Consider the following 23,190-nt stretch of genomic DNA (forward strand, 5'->3'; position numbering starts at 1 on the left):
GAGAAGGAGATGAAGAAAAAGGAGGAGGAGGCGAAGAAAAAGAAGGGGAAGAAGAAGGAAGAGGAGGAGAACAACAAGAAGAGGAAGAACAAGAACAAGAAGGAAGAGGAGGAGAAAATGAGTGAACATCAATAGCATAATGAATCACTAGTGTGATATGGCAGACAAAAAAAGGGAATGAGGTCCTAGGTATAGATAGCATAGATACCAATGGAGGTAAGAGGCCTGGAGCCATCTCCTAAAGGATGGAGAATTAGAGGGAGTATTCCTATTGATGAAATCATACTGCTTTCTGAAGTAATGTATTGCAATTGAGTCACATTTCACTAGAATTTGTTCTCATATTATAGTCAAGAGATATTTATTAAGCATTGATTGCATGTCATTCTGCCATGTCCTACATGTATTTTAAGGGAAAAAATCAATCCTTTAGGAACTTGTCATGAATTCTTCAGTCAGAAAAGCAACAGTTGTGTATCTAAATGTCCCAAACCAGTGTGAAGGCTTTAATCTAGACTTGGCCGTTAAGGGAGATATGGATCCTCTCTTTTATATCTTGTAGAGTTTTATGAGTCAAAGTTTATGTACAATATAATATATAATTTCCAACAAGTGGAACTGGAATCTTTTGAAATTATAACCCTAAATGTAATGAGTTTCTGCATCTACTAATTACCTATAACACTTTACTAAAAGTGAAGCCCCAATCTTTTATAGGAAAGTCACCCTGGTTCAATTAATTTATTTGTGTTTTGAACAATAACAGTGGATTATATTGACAAGTCAGGTTTACCTCTAGCCACCTTCCCCTCACACACCTCCTCCCCAGTCCTTTGCCTTTTCACTTACTTTTCATTTGTCTAAATGCAATTTGTTTCTCTTTCCTGATACTGCATTTTTTTTTCCCTAATTACTTCTTCAAAGTCAAGGTACAAATTATGCTACTTTAGGTACAGGCTTTATTCTTTATTTGATGTCCTCACAAACTTAATAAATATTCTTTCTTTTTCATCCTGGCCATTGACAATACTGTTAAATTACCTTAGATCCTGGACAAGAAAAATACCTTATTCTACTGGATGTTGTTGATACTTACCCTTCTCACTAGACTAGTCCTTCTGAGAGAGAAGAGGGTGTGGCAGGCACATGTCTGTAGTCAAGTCTGCCAGGGGACTCTTTACGCATTCCTACAGAGTTCATAGTCTTTCGATTGTCCATTCTACCATTTCCAAATCCTTGGCCTGAAATGACTAGACTAGAGAAACTCTCAAACCCACCCCCCAAGTGAAGAGAAATGCAGAATATGGCCCCTTGAATATCTAGCTAAATGGACCAAAATCCCAGAAACATAATTTTTGAAGAGGAAGGAAAGTATTCAGATTTGGAGACTGTCTTCCACTTTCTCTTGCAAGCAAATTGATATGCTGCGCACTTTGTCTTGACAGAATCATAAAGGGCCAGTTTCAAAATCACCAGGCAGTTCCCCATTGCTGGTGTCTACATTAGATCATTTTCTCTATTTACCACACAACTGAAGTTGAATTTTCTAAATAACTGTTGCTCTTTGATGTCAGTTGTCCCTACAACTGGGTATTTCATCAGGATATCATAGCCTAACAGCTCTGAAGTCTTGAATTAGACCTTTTTTGAATTCTAGTTTTCAAGTAGTGATGAACTTACATACATTCATCCCATCTCCCTAGTTTATTGATACTATATGGAATTAACGCTGAATTTTGATAAATTTAAGAAATATCTCATCAGTTTACTTCACATGCTGCAGTTTAGTAGAATGGGAAGATCACTGCCTTTTGAGTCAGACTACACTTATACCTTCCACACTACTACTTTCCTCATCACAGTTTTGATATATTGCTGGTCACCATAAAAAATCAATAGTAATGTTTGGGGAGCTTTGTGGAAGTAGCAGATGAGAAGATGACATGAAGACAATGTAAAAAAAAATGTTTAGCAACTCAGAAATGTATAAAATATATGTATAATATTATATAACAACAAGAAAAAAAAGAAGTAAATTTGTGAAGCCAGTAGACTTCTTCTCTGGTACAAAGGGAAGGCCAAAAAATTTTATGGGAATTTTCTAGATTAAGGGAGTGCCACACTTCTAACCCTGGTGACGTGGAAGGGATAATTGTACATTACTCCTGTCTCAAATTCTAACTGCATTATTTAGTTCCAGTATGATCTTTTACAAAAGTCCTTCCCCTTTCTGGAGCTCATTTTGTATGTCGATAAAATAAGGAGATTGAAGAGAACTCTATCCCTCCAGTTCTAATATTCTTTGGTTCTGGGGAAATCTACCTGCATTGCTATTTGATTTGCTAGGATGCTTTCTTTACAATGACAAAATTGACTATGTTTTAAGTATTGTGGAATTGGTTTGATTTTCTTTTATAGACCAATACAGCCATGATTAATTGTAACCCAAATTACTGCAAATCTCAATTAGTTATTGCTCTTTTTTTGGCACTTTATATGGAACCTAGAAGGTGAAAGCCAGATGGGGACTTAGAGATAATCTAGTCCAATACCCTAATTTTGTATGTGAGGAAACTGAGGCTAAGGGAGGTAAAGTGATTGTCCATAGTTACACAGCTGATAAACATAAGAGATGGGATCTGAATCTAGGCTTTTCTTCAGTTCAGCATGTATGTTTGCTACAATGAGTATGATGTACAGAATGATAAGTCTTAGGGATCTAGAGAATGAATCATCTCTGGAGAGTATTTCTAATATGTTATAGTTGAAATTGATTTATCAATGAGTTAATTTAACCAGAAAAATAGCATTTGTGTGAAAGACACTAGCCAAAGAATTCGAGGAAGAAAGACAAGATGAAAAACAGTTCCTATTTTCAAGGAACCTTAACATGACTGGATCAGAAGGGGTTTGGAATTCAATAAATAAGCAGTTAAGTAAACACACTATACTTTCAGCAAGGAGAAAGCATTAAAAGGTAGGGGAATCAGGAAATGTTTCCTTTAGGTGTTGACTCCTGAACTGAACCTTAAAGGAATCTAAGAATTCTAAGAGGCAGAAGTGAGCAGGGGATGATTCTAAGCATGCAGGTATTTCAGGCACATAAGAAAGGCACAGGAGTTTAAGATAGCATAAAAGTGGAATATTTATTTTACAATGATTTTCATCAAGAAATGAATTTAATCTGGCTATTTCTTAGTTAACCCCAAATAGAATGAAACAGCCCACTCCCAACCCCATCAAATTATGTGTGATTTCAGTTTTACCACACAGAGGTTATCTAGAGGCAAAAATTTTGAAAGACTTCACATTTTTAAAATGTAAGAAAATTTAAATCACCTCCTCAGTTATCTAGTAATCTTCTACAAATGATAATTAGTAGCTTTTCTCTTATGATGATCAATTTCTTAAGTTACAAAATACCACAAATTTGAATTCATCTGTAGGTAACTAGAGTATAAACTTTCATGAAAAAAAATACACCAAGCAATTAAAAAACTTAAAGAACATAACCATCTCCGATTATAACTGTTACTATTTGAATAAAGTCATCAGCAATTCCTTTCATGTCTTCCTTTCTTGTGTATTCTTTATTAGGTCCTATGCTTGTTATGCAAATAAGACACTGATATTGAATACCGATGTTCTGAAGCTTCTGACATGTGGAATATATTTTTCATTTCACATCCTCCATTTTTTTGCAAATTGCATGTTAGAAATATCTTTTCTCCTTTGCATGGTTACCTTATTTCTTTTTCCTGTCATGTACTTTAGAATAATCTTTAATTTTAATCTATTATTAAATGTCTTTATTGCATTATTTTCTGTAACTTACTATATTTTTTTCTTCCACTATTAAATTCAGTAAGGTGTTTGGAGTAGCATATATGATGCACATAAAGAAAGAAAGGACATTTTATGTTATTAAATACCTTGCAACACTTAATTTTGTTGATGTATGATGTTACAAAAAGCCTTCTTTGATAGTCCAGTATAACAAACCACAAAACAATTTGCTTCCTAATTCAGATCAATTTTGTATTGATTATTCTATGTCTTTCATTGGTGGCTGTATGTTAGAAGGAGTAGGGGGTAGAACCATGCTTTATTACAGCCTTGACTGTTTGATTGCCACTTATTTTTATCAGACTATCACCATTTTTTTCATTATTAATCTCTGAACATGACACATATTAATAATGAATCCTTATGCCCTTGTAAATGTGAAGTAAGGTCTGCACATATTCTTTTTGTTTTCCACTGGCATTCCATGATTAAAGAAAATGAAGAGTCAACGAAAAAAAAGAAGCGTTTGGTAAGAAATATTAGGATAAATGCCCAAAGGGGGGAATGAAAGAGATCATAGGTGCATAGGAGTCTTACTGTGAGCCACAGACTGCTGAAAGCAATAAAATGACCCAATAGAGGTGCTGGAGCTTAAACTGTAATGAAAACATAAGTAAGTTGTGCTCAAATGAAAAAAGAAAGCTTCTCATTTTTCATTGTCAAATATGGGCTGCTAAGCAGATGTGTGACTAGTAATTCTCATGCTGAGGATAAGGTCTTAGAACTGTAGCCATCCCTTCTCCTATTCATAGCACCTCACTCTTAACTCACACATGCTTTCATTCTGTTTTCAGTCCACATGTTCTCCCGAGTGAGGCTACAAGGAAAGAGTGAACTTCTACTTCCTCCACTGATTCAAATAAGGGTCATCAAAGCAAGGGAGTTGGTGTATACAATGTCAAGGAATATTTTGAGGATTGAGAGATTTGTACTGTATCCTCTTTTATGTTGTGATATTAAATATTGCCCTGTTTTCCCCACTCCAATGCCATACTATAGCTGATAAGTATATTTGCAAGATTATCACAATCCTTGCCTCTTAGATTTTAAAATAGAAATCTGTTACTTCCTAGTGTTATGCTGGTGAATTTTGTGGCAGGACCAATATTTACTATTCTATGCAACACTGATTTTATTTGTCTAGTGCTAAAAACTTTACTGTGGGTTCAACATATTTTAAAAATCACACTCTATTGAGTTTACTAGATAATTAATTTAATTCAATCCAACTATATACATACATATATACACAACACATACATACACACATACATGCATATATATATATAGATATATAGATATAGATATATAGATAGATACATGTTGAGTGCTTACTCTGCATAAGTCACTGTCCTAGGTGCTAGAATACCGACAGAAGCAAATATGAAAAATAGTACTTGACCTCAAGAAACTTACTTTCTAATGGAGGGAGACAACAAATAAAAGGCAGCAGACACAAGTACAGAGGAAGAAGATACCTACTGGAGATGGTAGAAAGTAAAGTAGAGAAATGAAGCATGTCTGGCCTGGGCCTGTCTCCAAGATGAAGGCCATAAGAAGGAGTCAGTATAGTGGAGGGATGGTCAAAGGTGAGAAGATTCCAGAGACTGAGGTAAGCTCTAGGTTGAGAAGGGAGTTGAGTAATGGTGAAGAAATCAAGTTGGGGAGAGGAACATGTAGGGATTAGGAGCCAATAGATGTGATATTGGGGAATCTTACTTCTCCTATTGGGAAGTTGTGATTTCCCTAAAGCTGAAACTTGGGCTAATTGTGATGACAGATAAAATCAGAGACTGGATGAGGTCTCCAACTCTGTGATCTTAGCCAAGTGGTGTCTAGCTAGTTACTATGCTAGATTGGGAAGGAGCTTAACTCACTTTGCGTGTCAGTGGTCAGGAGGGGATAAATATTTTATTTACTCCAGTACTCCAGTGCATTTGTGATCTCATTATGTGGGTATACCCATTAACTACACAGATCACAAGCCACCCATGCCTGCTTATCCCATGTAACTCCATGGTCTCTCATATGTTTATTATAGGAAAATGATGATGAATTCAGAGTAACTTAAAAAAAGAATGTTGAATCTGAAATCAGGACAGACCTGAGTTCAAATCCAGCCCTAGAGACTTATCAGCTCTGTGATTCTGGATAAGTAACTTAAACTCCATCTGTTTCAAATTCCTCCTTTGTAAAAAAAAAAAATAATAGTCTCTACTTCCTAGAGTTGTGGAATGAGGTAATGTTTGTAAAGTACTTTGTAAACCTTACAGTGCTATGGCAATATTATAATTGTTACTGCTGCTGCTACTACTGTATATCCTGTCAATATGAGGAAATGATCTACCTTGCCTTCTCCTTATATTCCAAACAAATGGATATGCTCATAGAAAAAATTTACATTAAAGTATCAGAATTCATACTTATATGAGAGAATTTTGAAAATTTATGAGGTTCTGTATTTCTAGAGCTGAAAACTAAATAAGTGTTATACCCCAAGAAAGATACATCAAGAAAAAATATATATATAAACTTGAAAAAATCATTTGGGCTAGATATAATAATTAAGATTTATATTCTATATCACAGCTGACAAAGCATGTTCTTCATAAAAACTGTGAGGTAGTAGCCTGATTATGATTGCAGATAAATGTGATGGAGATTCTGAGAAGATAAGTGACTTAGAGCAGTCACAATACTCTTAAGTGTAGTAGCTAGGACTCTAAGTCAGATTTGTTGACTGCAAGTCTTGTACTCTTTATGTTAAACCATATTCCCTCATGTTACCAACCTAAATAAAAATTTAGCCAGCAACTACATTAGGTTATTGAAAATTATCTTATGATCTATATACCTGGAAAAAACTTATCAAGTGGTGACATGTCTAATTGAGTGTAACTAAGGTCATTTTTTGAAAACAAGGGACAAGCTATGTGACCACACGAGATTCATTTTAATGATACATTCCATAATTTTTGACATGGTGACAAATGACCAAGGTGGTTTCTTATTTTCCTTGCGTATAACAATGCCTATATATTCTTATCTTCCTCCACAGGATGACATTAAAATCAATGTCTTTGTTATTCAAAATATAAACTTATCTGTGGAGAGATTTAGTTTTCAGTTTAGAGAAACCTTTACAGCAAAACAGTTTATCAGTCAGGTTTCGCATTTGTTTTTCCACAGAGATTCTGGTTATTCACGTTAAGAGGAAACCAAAGCAGAATAACTAAAATGTAGCCAAACAGACCCACATTATCCTGGATGAATTGTCACATATGAGATAGATTCTGAAATGCTAGTGGTAATTAAAAGCATAATTTCAAATTTCTTCTCTTGCTTAATGTGTCTCATCATGTGAACTTTTGCTCTTCGGAGGGAAGGAAATAAACCTGACTTTCCATTTCCGCAAGCAGTGTTGTTGTGAATGACTGGAGGTCACAGATTTATTTCAGATGACTATATTTGGAAGTAAGCCCCCCACCTCAAATAGAAAGTGAAAAATGATTTCTGAATGACCTTGCCCTTTTGCTTATTAGCCATAGCCATGAAAGGTAAGAGTCAGTTACAGAGTGGCACATTTCATGCCCCTTCTATCAGACTTCTCTATGACTGCATTGTAAAGCATGAAACCCTGGTAAGGAAGTTAAATGATCTATCATTATGTTATTAAGTGCTGGAGTCAACCCTACAATAAAAGTCATAGCAGTGTTCATTGCAAGTAAGTACCCTTGTGAATTTATCTTACATAAAGCATCAGTAATGCCTAAAAGAGAAAGTATACGAATCTCTAAGGGATAGAGGGGAGATTAGTGACAATTTGTTATGACCAATCAGGATTTTCTTTCTTATGGGTGATATTTCAGCATATGTGACTTCTGAAGATTGCTTGTTGCAAGATTTATTTTTTAGGATTAAAGTAATTGTTTTTTTCTTTTACTCTTTCCTTTTTGTATAACTTTGCAAAAAACCTAAGTAGATACTACAGTTATATGTACACAATGACAAATATATAGCTAAAACACAAGAATTCACAAAATGGTTGTATGAACTAGTCAAAACATCTGGATAACTGACCTTTTTTATTTTATTCTAAAAACTATATTGAACTTTGTAAAAATATAAATTGAATCATAATAAAATGTCCCTGACCTAATCACAGAATAATTTAAAAAACACACTTTCTATGGAACTTTATTGCAAAACAAACATCAGATTTAATTCCAAATTCACATTTTTCCTTGGGAGTTCATTTTTTTAAAAACGGTTTTTCATCATCTTAGATACAAAGAAAAATACTAAATCTCTACGTGATAGAATTCATTGTTCTCTAAAAATAAAAAAATGAAACATTTGCTCCTAGATATGTTACTTTTCTTTGCTAAGATGAATGGTTGTATTCTGTCTAGAAATGATACTCAGATACCGAGTGAAGATAAAATGTACCAACTCTTTATGCAACAACTGAGATGAAGTGATCGTCTATGATACAGTTATTTGTACATTGTTCTTGGTTTATGTCATGCTTTATTTTATGAAAGGAGTACCAAGATATAAAATACCAGATTCATTTTATTGCATAGCCTTAATAATAATCCCAGATGACAATCATTTTTAAATACTGTAAAACCAACTATGCCCAAGAGACAAATCATGATATAATGCTAACACATCAATTTGTATTCAACAATTGTGGACTGATTTACCTGACTGGTGTGACTTTCCCTATGTCTCTGAATCGATGAGCTTGCTGTACCACTCAGTGATAATTTTGAGTAACCATCTTCTTCTGATAAACCTATTAATAATGATATCATTAGTTAGATAGTTCTTCATTCTCAATAGAAAAAATAGAACTTGCACATACATTCAAACAAATTCCATTAATGGGAATGGTCTTTTTCAAGAAGAAATACATACTAAATGACATAGAGTACTTGGTACTACGGAATTTGTGTATTGATGGGTAAACTTGCTTTAATAAGGGTACAAAGTACCCAAACACCAATAAAAATCCATAAATTAACAAAGGTACACAATTGAACATATAAATGATAGGGGGCAAAGATAGACTCTTCTAGTTTGAAAAGGAGGAAAAGAGGAAAAAGTTAGTGCAATGGATAGAGCATCAGGCCTAGGATCAGGAAGATTTGTTACCAAATCTGGACTCAGATACTTAGTAACTATGTGACCCTGATTAAGTCACTTAACCACGGTTTGTTTCAGTTTCCTCATTTGTAAAATAGGTACAATAGTAGTACTTACCTTCCAGGGTGGTGATTAAGATCAAATTAAATAATAATTGTAAAGTGCTTAGCATACTTCCTGTGTAGATGCTATATAATATCAGTTATTATTGTTACAATTATAATTATTTTACAATGCACAGTAGACATCAAGGTTAAAAAATACATTCAGGGGCAGAGGCAAGATGGTGGAGTAGAAAGACACATGTACTCTAGCACTTCCCCCACAGCCCACAAAATACCTCTAAAAAATGACTCTCAACAAATTCTAGAGCAGCAGAAGCCACAGAAAAACAGAGTGAAAGAGATTTCCAGCCAAAGTTAACCTGGAAGGCTGACAGGAAAGGTCTATCCCACAGGATGCTGAGCGGAGCAGAGCCCAGCCCTGGCAACAGCACAGGGAAGAACAGGACCCAAACAGGCCTCCTGGGCAGAATCCCCTGCAGGGAGGGTCCCAGATCTGTCAACCCACAAGCAACAAAGAAAGCTTCAAAGGTCAGTGTGAGAGGGCTTTCCCAGCTGGGTGAGAGGGGAGTGGGGGCTCCCCAGCACTGGCCCCAGGCAGCAGCAGAGGCAGTGGTAGCAGCAGCAGCAGGAAGCAGATGGCTAGTGGAAGCAGCCTGGGTCCATTGTCCAGTGGTTCAGCTTAAAGCCTCTAGGGGAACTGAGCAGGGAATCTGAACCTCAGCCCTGAGCACAGTCCTGGGGGAAGGAGGAGCACTAGGACCCTCCTCTTGACAAAGGATTCAGAGGTCAAGTAACTGCCTGGGAAAATGCCCAAAAAAGGGAAAAAAAATAAGACCATAGAGGGTTACTTTCTTGGTGAACAGGTATCTCCTTCCATCCTTTGAGATGAGGAAGAACAATGCATACTGTCAGAGGAAGTCAAGGCTTCTGCCTCCAGCACCTCCAAAATGAATATGAAATGGGCTCTGGCCATAGAAGAACTTGAAAAGTGAGTCATCAGCTTGCTAAAGGAGAACTAAAAAAATGCTGAGGAAAATAACAGCTTTAAATATAGGCTAACTCAATTGGAAAAAAAGAGGTCCAAAAAGCCAATGAGGAGAAGAAGGCTTTAGAAAGCAGAATTAGCCAAATGGAAAAGGAGGTTCAAAAGCTCACTGAACAAAACCATTCTTTAAAAATGAGAGTGGAGTTCAGGGAAGCTAATGACTATATGATAAACTAAGAAATTAGAAAACAAAACTAAAAGACTGAAAAAATAGAAGATAATGTGAAACATCTCATTGGAAAAACAACTGACCTGGAAAATAGATCCAGAAGAGACAATTTAAAAATTACGGGATTACCTGAAAGCCATGATCGAAAAAAGAGCTTATTCATTAGCTTTCATGAAATTATCAAGGAAAATTGCCTTGATATTTTAGAACCAGAGGGAAAAATAAATATTGAAAGAATCCATCGATTACCTCCTGAAAGAGACCCAAAAAGAGAAACTCCTAGGAATACTGTGGTCAAATTTCAGAGTTCTCAGGTCAAGGAGAAAATATTACAAGCAGCTAGAAAGAGACAATTTGAGTATTGTGGAAATACAATCAGGATAACACAGGATCTGGCAGCTTCTACATTAAGGGATAGAAGGGCTTGGAATAGGATATTCCAGAAGTCAAAGGAACTGGGATTAAAATAAAGAATCACCTACCCAGAAAAACTGAATATAGTACTTCAACGGAAAAAAATGGTCATTCAATGACATAGAAGACTTTCAAGCATACATGATGAAAAAGACCGGAACTGAATAGAAAATTTGACTTTCAAGCACAAAAATCAAGAGAAGCATGAAAAGGTAAACAGGAAAGAGAAATCATAAAGGATTTTCTAGAGCTGAACTGTTTACATTCCTACATGGAAAGATAATATTTGTAGCTCTGTAGACTTTTCTCAGAATTTGGGTAGGTGGAGGGATTATACATACATACATACACACACACACACACACACAAACACACACACACATAGACAGAGAGTACAGGTTGAGTTGAATCAGAAGAGATAATATCCATAAAAAAATAAAATTAAGCGGTGAGAAAGGAAAATATTGGGAGGAGAAAAGGAGAAATGGAATGGGCCAAATTATCTCTCATAAAAGAGATAAGACAAAATCTTTTTCAATGGAGGAGAAAAGGGAGGAAGTGAGAGGGGAAAAGTGAAACTTACTCTCTTTACTTTTGGCTTAAGGAGGGAATATCATGCTCACTAAATTTGGTATGAAAATCTATCTTACACTACAGAAAAGTAGTGGAGAAGGGGACAAGTGGGGTGAGGGGCATGATAGAAGGGAGGGCAAATGGGAGAAGGGAGTAACTAGAAGTAAACACTTTTGGGAAGGAACAAGGTCAAATGAGAGAATAGAAAAAAAAGAGGGACAGTGTAGGATGGAGGGTAATATAGTTAGTCTTACACAACATGACTATTATGGAAGTCTTTTGCAAAATGACACATATATAGCCTGTATTGAATTGCTTGCCTTCCCAGTGGGGATGGGTGGGAAGGGAGGGAGAGAAGTTGGAATTCAAAGTATTAGAATGAATGTTGAGAATTGTCATTGCATATAACTGGGAAATAAGAAATACAGGTAATGGGGTACAGAAATTTATCTTGCCCTACAAGAAAAGAGAGAAGATGGGGATAAGGTATGGGTGGGGTGTGATAGAAGGGAGGGTGCATTGAGGGAAGGGGTAATCAGAATGCAAGGTGCTATAGGGTGGAGGGAGGGGAAAGATGGGGAGAAAAAATAGAACTCAAAGTTTTGTGGAAATGAATGTTGAAATCTAAAAATAAATAAAGAAAACTTTAAAAAATGATCCTTGGGCAAAGAGGAAAGTGACAGCTTTTGTTGGATAGCATGGACCCCCAGCAGGTATTCAAAGAATGATGATGTCAATGGGAGATGATGTTCTTGATAGGTTACAGTAGTCTGAGTCCTATCTGAAAGAGCAAAGTAAGAATTTGGAGATGAGAATCCTTATTAAAGAAGGAAAAGGCACCAATTTATTCATTTTGGAAATAATTTTCTTTTGCTATTTACACTCATTCTAAGCAATCAAAACCTAAACATTGGCAAACTGGGTCATCTTTTATCTCAGTTTTTATCAAGCCCTTACTCACTGAATAGGTGTTGCCTTAGACAAACTGAAACCTGAGAAAGACCTTAATTTAGAAAGGCCAAGATCACCCACTGCATTGCAGGCCATCCCCAGTTGTCTGGATATTTTTCTTGCCACTAGACTTTGATGACTTTGGAGAATAGAGAGAGGAGGATGACTTTGCACAGAGGTGTCTCATTTAAATCCACTTTACATGCAAATCAAGACATCACCCTTGTGATATCATTGGTCCTCTTAGAGAAGGAAGGATGAACAACAACAGGGAGAAAATCCTGGTAATTGTTCATTCATGAATTAATAATGCTATGAAAAGTCAAGGATGGAAGACATGAAAGTTAGCATACAAAAAGGATTGCTTTTGAAGGGTTTAGTAAGAGAGTAGATTAATGGTGAGGTATAGTGAGATATTATAAACTTTTCAAGTGACCCAAATAGTGAAGAAAAATTCCTTGATTAATCAGGATAGGAAAAAGGATAACTCCCAAACAGAAAGCATCTGACACAGAGGTGAACCACAAAGGATAGAACAATTTTGTTATAGCTTGAATAGATAGAATACACACACACACACATATATGTATATATATGTATATATACATATTCATCTATATGTATATAGATATTGCAAGGTCTTCAACTTGTGTGCAGATAATGTTCCAAAAATTCATTTGTAAATACATTATTTTGAATGTCATATTTTCTCAACAGGTTTAAAGAGAACTCATTATCTTTACCTCTAAACCCAATCCCCTTCCTAACTTTCCTGTTTCTATCCAGTACGCTACGCTAACCTGGCTAAGGTATCTAGGTGATACAGAATATAAAGCCTTGAAGAAGCACTGAGTTGGAATTCTGCCTTAGACATTTACTTAAAATGGGGATAACAATGGCATCTAACTCACAAGATCAAATTTATAATATTTGTAAAGCATCATATAAGTGATATTACTACTACTGCTGCTGCTGCTGCTGCTGCTGCTGCTGTTACTACAACCACTAGTACTATTACTATTTACTGTTACCTTCTCTTATCTTCAGTTTCCTCATCTGTAAAATTAGGATAATAACCTGTCCAACAAGGTGAATACACACAAAATAGCACACAATACATATATATACATATGGTTAAAGCTTAAAATGGTAATAACTTCTGAAATACCCTGAGTATATGATTAGATATATCATTCAGTTAGCATCATGTAGACTTTTCCATCTCTCTAGCTGCCTCCTCACTCTGGAGATACTTCTTACCCCTATAGGACCACTTCTCATTAGTGAGGTCCTGCCCAGAAAATCTATTTAAGTAAATGCCAAGGCAGACCAGGGCTCATTTTCCTCCTGACTTTAATCCTGATTATCTATATTTTTCCAGCACCAAACTCTCTCCTACATGTTGCCTTCCCCCCTTAGAATGTAGGCTCCTAGAGTGGAGGGACTGTCTTTTTGTTTGTATTTATATTTCTAGTACTTAGCATTGTGCTCGGTATATTGTTTAAGTGCATAATCAATGTTCTATTTATCATCATAATTGTATACACATATATATCACTCTGCAAACCTTAAAACATTATAGGAATGCAACAAATATTATTTCTTGTCCTTATGCTATATTTTATATTATGGTTATGTTTGTATTTGTGTCATTTCTTCTCTTACATCACAGATATTATGAGGAAAAGGATCATCCCTTATTTGCCTTTGCATCTAGCTTGCTGCCTTGCACAGTGTTTATGTGGCATGATGGTACGTTCTTGTATCTGTTGCCACCTGGCTTTGAACCTTCTATCCATATAGTTGGGATCATTGCCCTTTTCAAACCTCTATACATGTAGCTTTTTCCTGTTTCTGTGTTTTCAGAGTAAGGCTGAGATCTGTAACCTGGTAGATCTATACTGGAACAGGTGAATTCTCAACAACAGAACAGTGGACTAGAAACCATCAGTCATATAGTCCCAGCACTATATTTAACTAGCTGTATGACTTTGGAAAGGTCTGGGATTTACTTTTTCCCATCCTCTAGATAAATGGAGGAATTAATCTTTAAAGTCCACTCCAATTCTAAAAAGTAAATGATTATGATTTTGTTTATACAAAGTGTGAGCTGACATAAGGACAAATGGATAGATATCCCTGGAATTTTGCTCACCCCTCTCTGAGGGAGACTTTGATTCCTGCCTCATAGAGGAGAATATGGCAGCCAGTTTCATGGCCCTTTCTGCTCCCTTACGGGGAGGAATCCAAGGCTTCCTTGAACGGATTCTAGAGATAACTATCCATATCTTCCCACAAACCACACTTAGATACCCTATATGGATATGCACCGTACAGCAATGGAAAAATCTAAAGTAGATAAAGTACGTTATGCTGTTGTGTATTATGAACAATGATTTATATGTGAGAAATGACATAAAAGTTGGAGTAGGTGGGTAAATGTTTATCACCCTGCTCTTCAGAAGGAAAAGAAAATTCACAGAAAACATTGTTAGTTTGTACTATTAACATTTTCTCCACAACTTTCTTAAGTAAAAAAAAAAAAATCAACAAAACAATAAATTAAACCCTGATGGGTAGCATTTGCTGAATATAAATGCTCAGATCGATAATTTGACAATTGGCTCTTAAGAGCCAGTTTGAGCTGGTTCTAGCATACACCTCTATAAGAGACAGACACCATTTGAAAAGAGGGGAAAAAAAAGCAAACACATGGGAAATCTGAGTGCTCTACTAGGCTACCCCCAAATAGAAAGAAGACCAGAGGTAGACTGCCAGCATGTTCCAAAGATCCTCTGCGGAAGATTTATAGAGTAACACAAATGAGAATCACTCAAAATGAAAATACATGGAGGGGTTTCAATCTGCACTAATGAAAGGGATACCCATAACAATGACACTGCATTATAGTATCAAACTACTTTTATATACATCATACTCATATAGAGGTACACCCATTTTTAGACACATATGCACACACATACTACAAATGAGGTTGGCAAATAAGAGTTGTTAAATCCTAGGCATCTAAAAGGTACCCATTCACCCATTCTACTAAATATTTAGGTAGCTGAATGGACAGAATGACCTGAACTTTAAACAAGCAGCTCCTTACAGCACAATTCAGACAAAAAAAAAAATCTGGATTCTAGTAAGTATTAGAATTGAAGAGAAACCTTGTGCTCTCAGGTGAAGTGAAGGTGTGGTATGTATGTGTTCAGTTTTTGTGCACTGTGGGTACTTAATAGCTGTCTGCTGAATTAAATCCCAAATCCTTTAAATCACTTATAATCACATAATATTTTCCCTTAGTCCTTCCCTTCTGGAATCCAATATTTCATCACATTTGAAAATACTGTAAATGGAAGATAAGTACCATGCAATATATAATAGTATCACAAAGAACATACAACTCTTCATAGACCATATGTAATTGACTATAATAATCTCCCAAGTCCTTTCTTCTCTCTTCATCAAAGCTTAGCAATTAAAGAAAAAAGTACCCATCAAGCATAAATACTGCAGGATATCACACTGTACAATTATTATTTGGAATACTTTATCATCTTTGTGTCAATATTACCCCATAAATTTAAATATTGCTATGTGAAAAGAATATATATATATAGTATCTTATATGAATAGCATGTTAATACTAACAGTACATTAATACTAATAAAATATTTCCTCAATATAATGATAAATAATCATAAATCCTAGGAATAAGTAAACAATAAAACTGCAAAGCTAGCATTTTCCTCAGTAAACTGATACAATTAAAATAAGTGATAGCCATAATTATCTATATCCAACTATAATTCAGTAAATAAAAACATAAAAAATCTTCTGGGAAACAGAGGTGACATGCAATTTTGACATTCAAAAGAATGTTTCCTGGAAAATGCTATTTCTGATTCAATTAGAACTTTAAATTATTTACTACATGTTTACATTTCCAATTTTATTTCTTTTTAAAGTATGATGCACTTTAAATGTTAAATTAGCAGTTTGTACTAAAAATAACCTTGCAAGTTACCATGAAACTGCATACCTTAAGGAAAAAAATGAATTCTGTCCATATTTTAAGACAGATAAAAAGAAGAGTTTTTTGAAGTAAGATTTAGGTATGTTATTAAGTTGTTTATGTGCTCAACAGAAGTCTACTGATCTACTAAATTTTGGCATAGTTAGGGTTGCACACAGAGAGAAGTTTAATACATACACAAAATATTTGCTCCAGCTACAACAAAGAATTTTTGTCAAGTCTTTTGTAAGCCACAAATTATTACAGAAGTGTGAGTTATTATTTAATCTGTTAACAAACATTTATTCAGGAGCAAGACAGCACCTGCTTTCACAGAACATACATTTATAGAGTATACTCATACCTCTATGTAGAATAAAATGTTTTTTATTCTAAAATATGCCCAAATAGGCCAGATAAATTATAAAAACTTTAACTCACATGGATGAATTAATCTTAGAATTTTGAAAAGGGTTGCTAGTCAAATTCTGATGGGAAGATAATTGATGATGCCACCATATGAACTCCTTTTTGGATGCTACAATTCTTCAGAACAGGTAAACAAATATTGACACATCACAGATGTGCCTTCCTATGATTCTGGGAATCTCTGACTCATGACAGTCTTCACTGGGAAGGTTTTATAACAATGAAATCACAGATCCAGAAAAATTAATTACAATAAAAATAAAAACAACCATAACGTGATTTATATAAAACTTTAAATTTTGTCAAGTACTTTAAATATAATGAAACCCTTGACCCTCACAAAAACTGTGAAATAGGTGCTATTATTATCCCCATTTCATAGATATGGAAAGTGAAAATCAGAGATGTTTATAAACCTTTTCTAGAGTCACAGAGCTAGAATGGATAAACACTCAACTAACCAACCAGCAAACATTATCAAATCTTTACCATGTACCACGCCAAAGGGATACACTGTCATACTGTTTTGGTTTGTGGGGCATATGTCGGTGTGTGCATATCTATGTCTACGGCTGTGTATTTATGCATTTCTGTTTTATTCTAAGATAATATACATAAAATGCAGCTAGGCAAACTTGGAAGGAAGGGGATAATGCAAAGAGAAATAATCTGCAAGATTTCATTAAGATTCCAGACTAGCTGCAGTATTAGAGGGAAACATAGTCTCTAAGTGTGACACAGTCATAACCTATTTGGAAGCTAAGTTAGCCAGCTGTTTGGCTGCTTTATTAGTGATTCTCTAAAGGTTTCATCAGATTTCTTTGTAAATAAGATCAAAATCCTAGTTGAAATTTTTTTCTTTTGAACATAACTTTTAAGATGTTTTCTATAAGAGAGTTCCCATTCATGATAGCAAAGGACAAGACTTATTTAAAAAAATGATTCTGTATTTGCTTAAGTGAGTAATGTATAAATTTAGGTTTCTGAGCTTGGAAACAGACCGCTTAGTAAAAGGCAGGACTTTGTAGCCTGACATTCTCAAGGATCATATTTTTAACTTTCAATTTCATGTTTTCTGTTCCATGAAGTTACCAGAGTTTGATCAGTAGGTAAACTTTTAAAAAGTGAGTCTATAGATTTGATCTAGGCATATTTCTATTCAGTCCTCTTTTCAAATGTCACTGCTTTTGTATCCTCTTTTAGACAAAGATGGATGCACAAATCTCAGAGAAATTAAGAATCTCACTTTGCCTTTTTCCAGGGGTAATGGATAGAGATAAGAGTGGGCATGGGAAATAGACTTTGAACATATTTGAATGAACAAAATGTACTTTATTCCCAATATCTTCATGGACTTAATATCCCTGGTTTTTTTCAGTGATTATTATTATTTTGCTTGGATATGTGATTTTTTATTGGTGGAAGAATATCCTTCACTGACAGACCCTTCTATACTTTAGTCTTAAAGAGTTGTCTGACATGGAATCTCTGAAAGGTAAGTGGCTCTCTAAAGGTCACAGAATGTTAGAGGAAGGACTTAAACTCAGATCTTTCTGACCCCTAGGCCAGTCTTATATGCATGCTTTCCTTCAAACATTACTTAATACCTTTAAAATTAGCCTCAGAAAGGAACAACTTAAAGGCCCTTTGATAGATACACAAAATAAAATCAGAATTATCATAAGTAATAATCATTGTCTAAAAATTATTTTCATCTTTTTTAAGTGTATGTAAAATGTATATTTTTTATGATCACAGATTCTTCAGCTATATTGCATAACATTCATGGGATAGAGAAATGACCATAAGAGATGGAAAATATTTTCAGTTTTGTCTTCCTCAGCATAGGCAATTCCTATCGATCAGTTTTTGCTCAAGTGAAATCTGTCAACCTCCATTCCAATAGTTAGTTTTAAAAGACGACTAGGTACTCTGAAAAATTAGCATTGCTAATATCATTAAAACCATATGCAGGCTTACGAATTCAGTGCTTTACCTTCTAAAGAAAAGTTTAGAACCAATCATTACTTACCATTGGAGAGTGAATTTCCATTTTCAGAAGTTATGGAACTGGACATTGAATTACATAACTGGGTTCCATGACTGTTCGCATTTCTGTCTTGGGTTTCTGATCCACCCTCTGATATATTAGGGTCATCTCTGCTGGTTAAGTTCAGGTTAGTTTCAAAACCTAAGACAAGAAATGACACGTTATATTTTTAAAAAATAAAATAAACTAATAGGAATACTTATTCTCAGTTTAAATGTTAATTATAAATGAAAATCTCATTAAGAATAGCTGACTCTTTTGGATGAGAGATGGCAAGAGATAATTCAAAGAACATTGAATTTGGAGGCAGAGGACCAAGGTTCATATGCCCCTTCTGTTACTTAAGGTCTATATGACCCTACATGTCCTTTAAATTTTCTTGGACTCAGTTTCCTCATCTGTAATATGAAGTGGGTGAAACTAGGTGACCTCTCAAAGATGCACTAGAACCAGCTGGTACTGGCTTATAAAAACCAATTATTAAATTTTCAGTGCGAGCATTTACACCTTGAAAATTGACAAACATTACAAATCAAAGCTTGATTTATTCTTTCATTGATTGCCTAGACTTAAGAAAGGTCAAATGGAGAAAACATCAATAATGCAGATTAAACTTAAAAGTACATTGAATATATGTATATATGTACATATATGTATGTATGTACATTTTGGAGAACTGGTTGGTAATCATTTACCATCACACCCCTGCTTCCCTATCTAGAGCCACACTCTACATACATTTAAATTTTACAAAATAGTTGACATATTTTACCTCATTTGATTTTCCCAACAACTTTATGAGATAAACCATGAAGTTGATCATTCTGATTTTAAAATAGAGAAAACTGAGGTCCAAAAAACTGAACCGATTTGGCAAGGTCGTATAGCTACTAAATGACAAGACTGGAACTTGAATCTAACTTTTCTGACTTCAAACATGCACAAAATCTTGATGTGGCTAGAAAAATAAAGTGAGTATGATTCTTCATACCTTCCTCTGGTGGCCACTGAGGAATGTAGATTGGTGTACTATAACCAGTCCCACCAAAAGAAAGTATGTGAGAACTTCAATACAAAAAAAGAAAAAAAGAAAAAAACCAAAAACCCAACATCTACATGTAAATACTCTGGCATGCATGTCTTTTCAACCCTTTTCCTTTGTAAGTTTTTTAACTATGGATCTTCTGTAAAAAGTGCTTTGTGATGTTTGGTGACCTTCTCTAGTAGCTTTCATCCAAACAAAGGTCGTCTCTGACAGAGATTCTCTGGGTCTCTAACATGTGTGAGTTTTTGATCATTTTTCTTCTTTTGTTTTGGCAGAATAATAACTGCTTTCCTCTTCCTCTGATGTGAATTGTTTTTAGGAAAGGAAAAAATGAACCTCAGCAGAATTTGATGAACAAAACATCTCGGCTTTGGACTAATGCTGGATTAAAACATATCAATATATATTGTAGATACAAGCTAAACTTTTGTCTAGTGGGAGAATCTTCACAGATCTTGAAATGGTAACACAAAGAAAATGCCTGTGCCTTTTGTTAGCCAGTTACAGAAATACAGTAATAGCTCACCGGTAAAATCAAAATCTCCTAGTAGAAAGTCTGATAAAAAATGTTTATTTAGTTGTTATAGAATTGCTCTTCATGTGGTTTTTGTTATTGATGGTGATGATGATGAAGATGATAATGATTATTATAGGTCAGATTCTCTGGGAGAAAAATAAACTGTAGTGTTTTTTTTCTTTCCATTGAGATATTTCAGGTAAGTGATTCATTGCAGACAAGGGTTACTGTCTACCAGTTAATTCCATTAAGGACATTTATTAAGCACTTACCAAATATAGAAGAAGTCTAGCTTAATGGATAGATGTTTGGGCTTGGAGTAAAGCAGACCAGTACTCAAATCCTATTTCTTACATCAAGTGGCTATGTGAAGTTGGGAAAGTCACTTGATTTCTGTGTTCCTTATAGATAAATCTGATTTACTGATTGAGATTTCACTCTCTTGGTGAAATCACCACTTCTTTATATATTTTCACATTGTGTATTGGGTGAATTTGTCCCTTCCCATACACAGAAAAATAAACATACAGGAGAAAGCGAATAAGGAAAAGAAGAGAGAGCTGTATTTTAGGAAATTTTCAGGAGGAAGAATTTATTAACAACTTTTGTATCTGAGAACTCCTCACTGATGGAATTGAACCAGAATCATGTGAAAAGATGCTATTAAGGTGACAGACCAAGGATGATCGAGATAAGGTTAGTGGATGATAGATTACTTCAAGTATTGGAATGGCTCTCATGTGAAAGAGGGATTGGACTTTTTCTGCTTAGTTCCAAAGAGAATATCTAGGAATAATGGATAGAAGTTGCAGAGAGGAAGAGTTAGACTTGATGAAAGTTAAAACAAAAAATCCTAACAATTAGAGTTGTGCAAAAGGGGAAAGAGCTATCCCTGTAGGTGTTTCTCCACACTTGTAGTGTTCAAGTAAAGGATGGTTGACCAGTCTCTGGGGGATATTGAATAATAAATTCTTAGATATGGGTTGGATGAGATGGACTCTGGGGCACCATTTGACTTCTGAGTTTCTGTAATATATACAATAGATGGACTATCCGATTAAAAGACGTCACCTTGAAGGATAACAAATGGTAACTTGGATGCCTGAGTATTTTATGGGCTATGCCATCAGTTATTAAATAGATTTGGCAATAAAAAAGCAATAGATCCAAACGTGAAGATAAACACAAATATAAAATGACACCAATTGGTCATAACACTCTTTTTGCTATTACTTTATTGAAATTTGTGAGAGAAATGATGCAATCTATCAGAACATTACAAATGAATTAGTATAATCATATTTTTATTTTATCAACTACTGCTTATTATATATTTATCTTTTCTTAAAGTACAAGTGTGAACAGGCCACTCCCCTTTCCCCAACATTCCATTGGCTCCCTATCATCTCTAAGATAAAACATCACCTCTTCATTTGAGCATTTACAGCTCTCCACAATCTACCCTGTTCTACATTAGTCCCCTTCATGTACTCTATATTCCACTGGAAGTGGTCTTCTTGCTGTAGCTCCCACAGAAGACTCCATTTCCTGTCTCTGTGCCTTTGTCCTGGCTATTGTGTCTGGAATGCAGCCTTTCCTCACTACTATCTCTGAGAATCACTAGTTCCCTTGAAAATTCAGTTTAAGAGCTACTTTCTATATGAAGCTTTCTCTGATTCACACATACATACACACACACACACACACACACACACACTTATTTTACAAAACTTTACATTATTGCAAACTTGACTTTACCTAAAGAATTCTGAAAGAAATCCATATTCCAAAAAAAACCCATTGTCCACCCCCCCAAATAAAACCCCAGAAAACAACCCACAAGCTATGTATGTTAACTTTACTGTACAGTATTTTACTTTTTGTCTCTGCTCCTGCCCTTTGGTGGGGCACTCTGTGACCTCCCCCCAAAATAAACAAACAAATAAAACTGAAGACAAACTCTGAAAGTGAAAGCAGAAGAATGGACTAACCACCCAGTGAATGGATGGGGGAGCTTGACTTGCTACCTGCTCCATCAGAGAGAAGAATTTTGCCATACTCCACTCATTCTCCTATGTGTCCAGCTCCTGTGTATCTGTCTTCCCTCCATCTGTCCCCTGCACCCATGTATCACCAGTCTTCTCTTATCTCTGTACATATTGTGTTCAGCTCCCACATATCTGCTTCCCCTTGCCCACTGTGTTCATCCTCTTACATTAAGTGAGAATTGTCTGCATACATAAACACACAAACAATATGTGCATACAAACTTACATTTACTACATGTACTATCCAGTACACTGGGGCAGCTGGGTGTTGCAGTGGATAGAGTACTGGAACTGGAGCCAGCCAGACATATCTTCCTGAGGTCTAATTTGGCTTTAGATTTTCACTATCTGTGTGACCTTGGGCTAGTTACCTAACCCTGTTTGCCTGAGTTCTTCATATGTAAAATGAGCTGGAGAAGTAAATGGTAAATCACTCCAGTATCTTTGCCAAGAAAACCTCAAATGGGGTCATGAAGAGTTGGACATAACTGAAATGACTGAACTTTACACACATATACATATACCTGTATACATACATATACACATATTTACACACATGTGCTATATATTCATATACATTTAATTGTGCATGCTGTTTCTTCTTAGAGAATGTAAATTCCTTAAAGGTTTAGACTTTTCCTCACCTGGGAATTCCCTGTATCAATGAAATCACACATACAGTTCCTAACCCTGGTGTATAACACTGATCCTAGCATATATAAAATATTTACTGAATGGATGGATAGTCCCATAGAGCTTCAGAGAGGCTGAACTTGGGTGATGGTCATCAAAATGAAGAATGGATAGATGCGAGAGATTCTATGGAAGAAGACTTAGAAACTGAGTTGATATGGGGGCTGACG

At 35.2% G+C, this 23,190-nt stretch overlaps 1 protein-coding gene across 1 annotated transcript in view; it reads right to left on the minus strand.

The window, feature by feature from the left end:
* Window positions 1-23,190, minus strand: part of MYO16 (myosin XVI) — an 884,880-nt gene that overhangs the window by 20,832 nt on the left and 840,858 nt on the right. The window contains exons 35-36 of the mRNA XM_072621988.1: window positions 18,700-18,858; window positions 8,556-8,647 (exon numbers count right to left, since the gene is read on the minus strand). Coding sequence (XP_072478089.1) covers window positions 8,556-8,647; window positions 18,700-18,858 — 251 coding nt within the window. The remainder of the gene's footprint in view (window positions 1-8,555; window positions 8,648-18,699; window positions 18,859-23,190) is intronic.

Source organism: Notamacropus eugenii, chromosome 6 (genome assembly GCF_028372415.1).
Source record: "Notamacropus eugenii isolate mMacEug1 chromosome 6, mMacEug1.pri_v2, whole genome shotgun sequence".
In the NCBI taxonomy this organism is placed as follows: Eukaryota; Metazoa; Chordata; class Mammalia; order Diprotodontia; family Macropodidae; genus Notamacropus; species Notamacropus eugenii.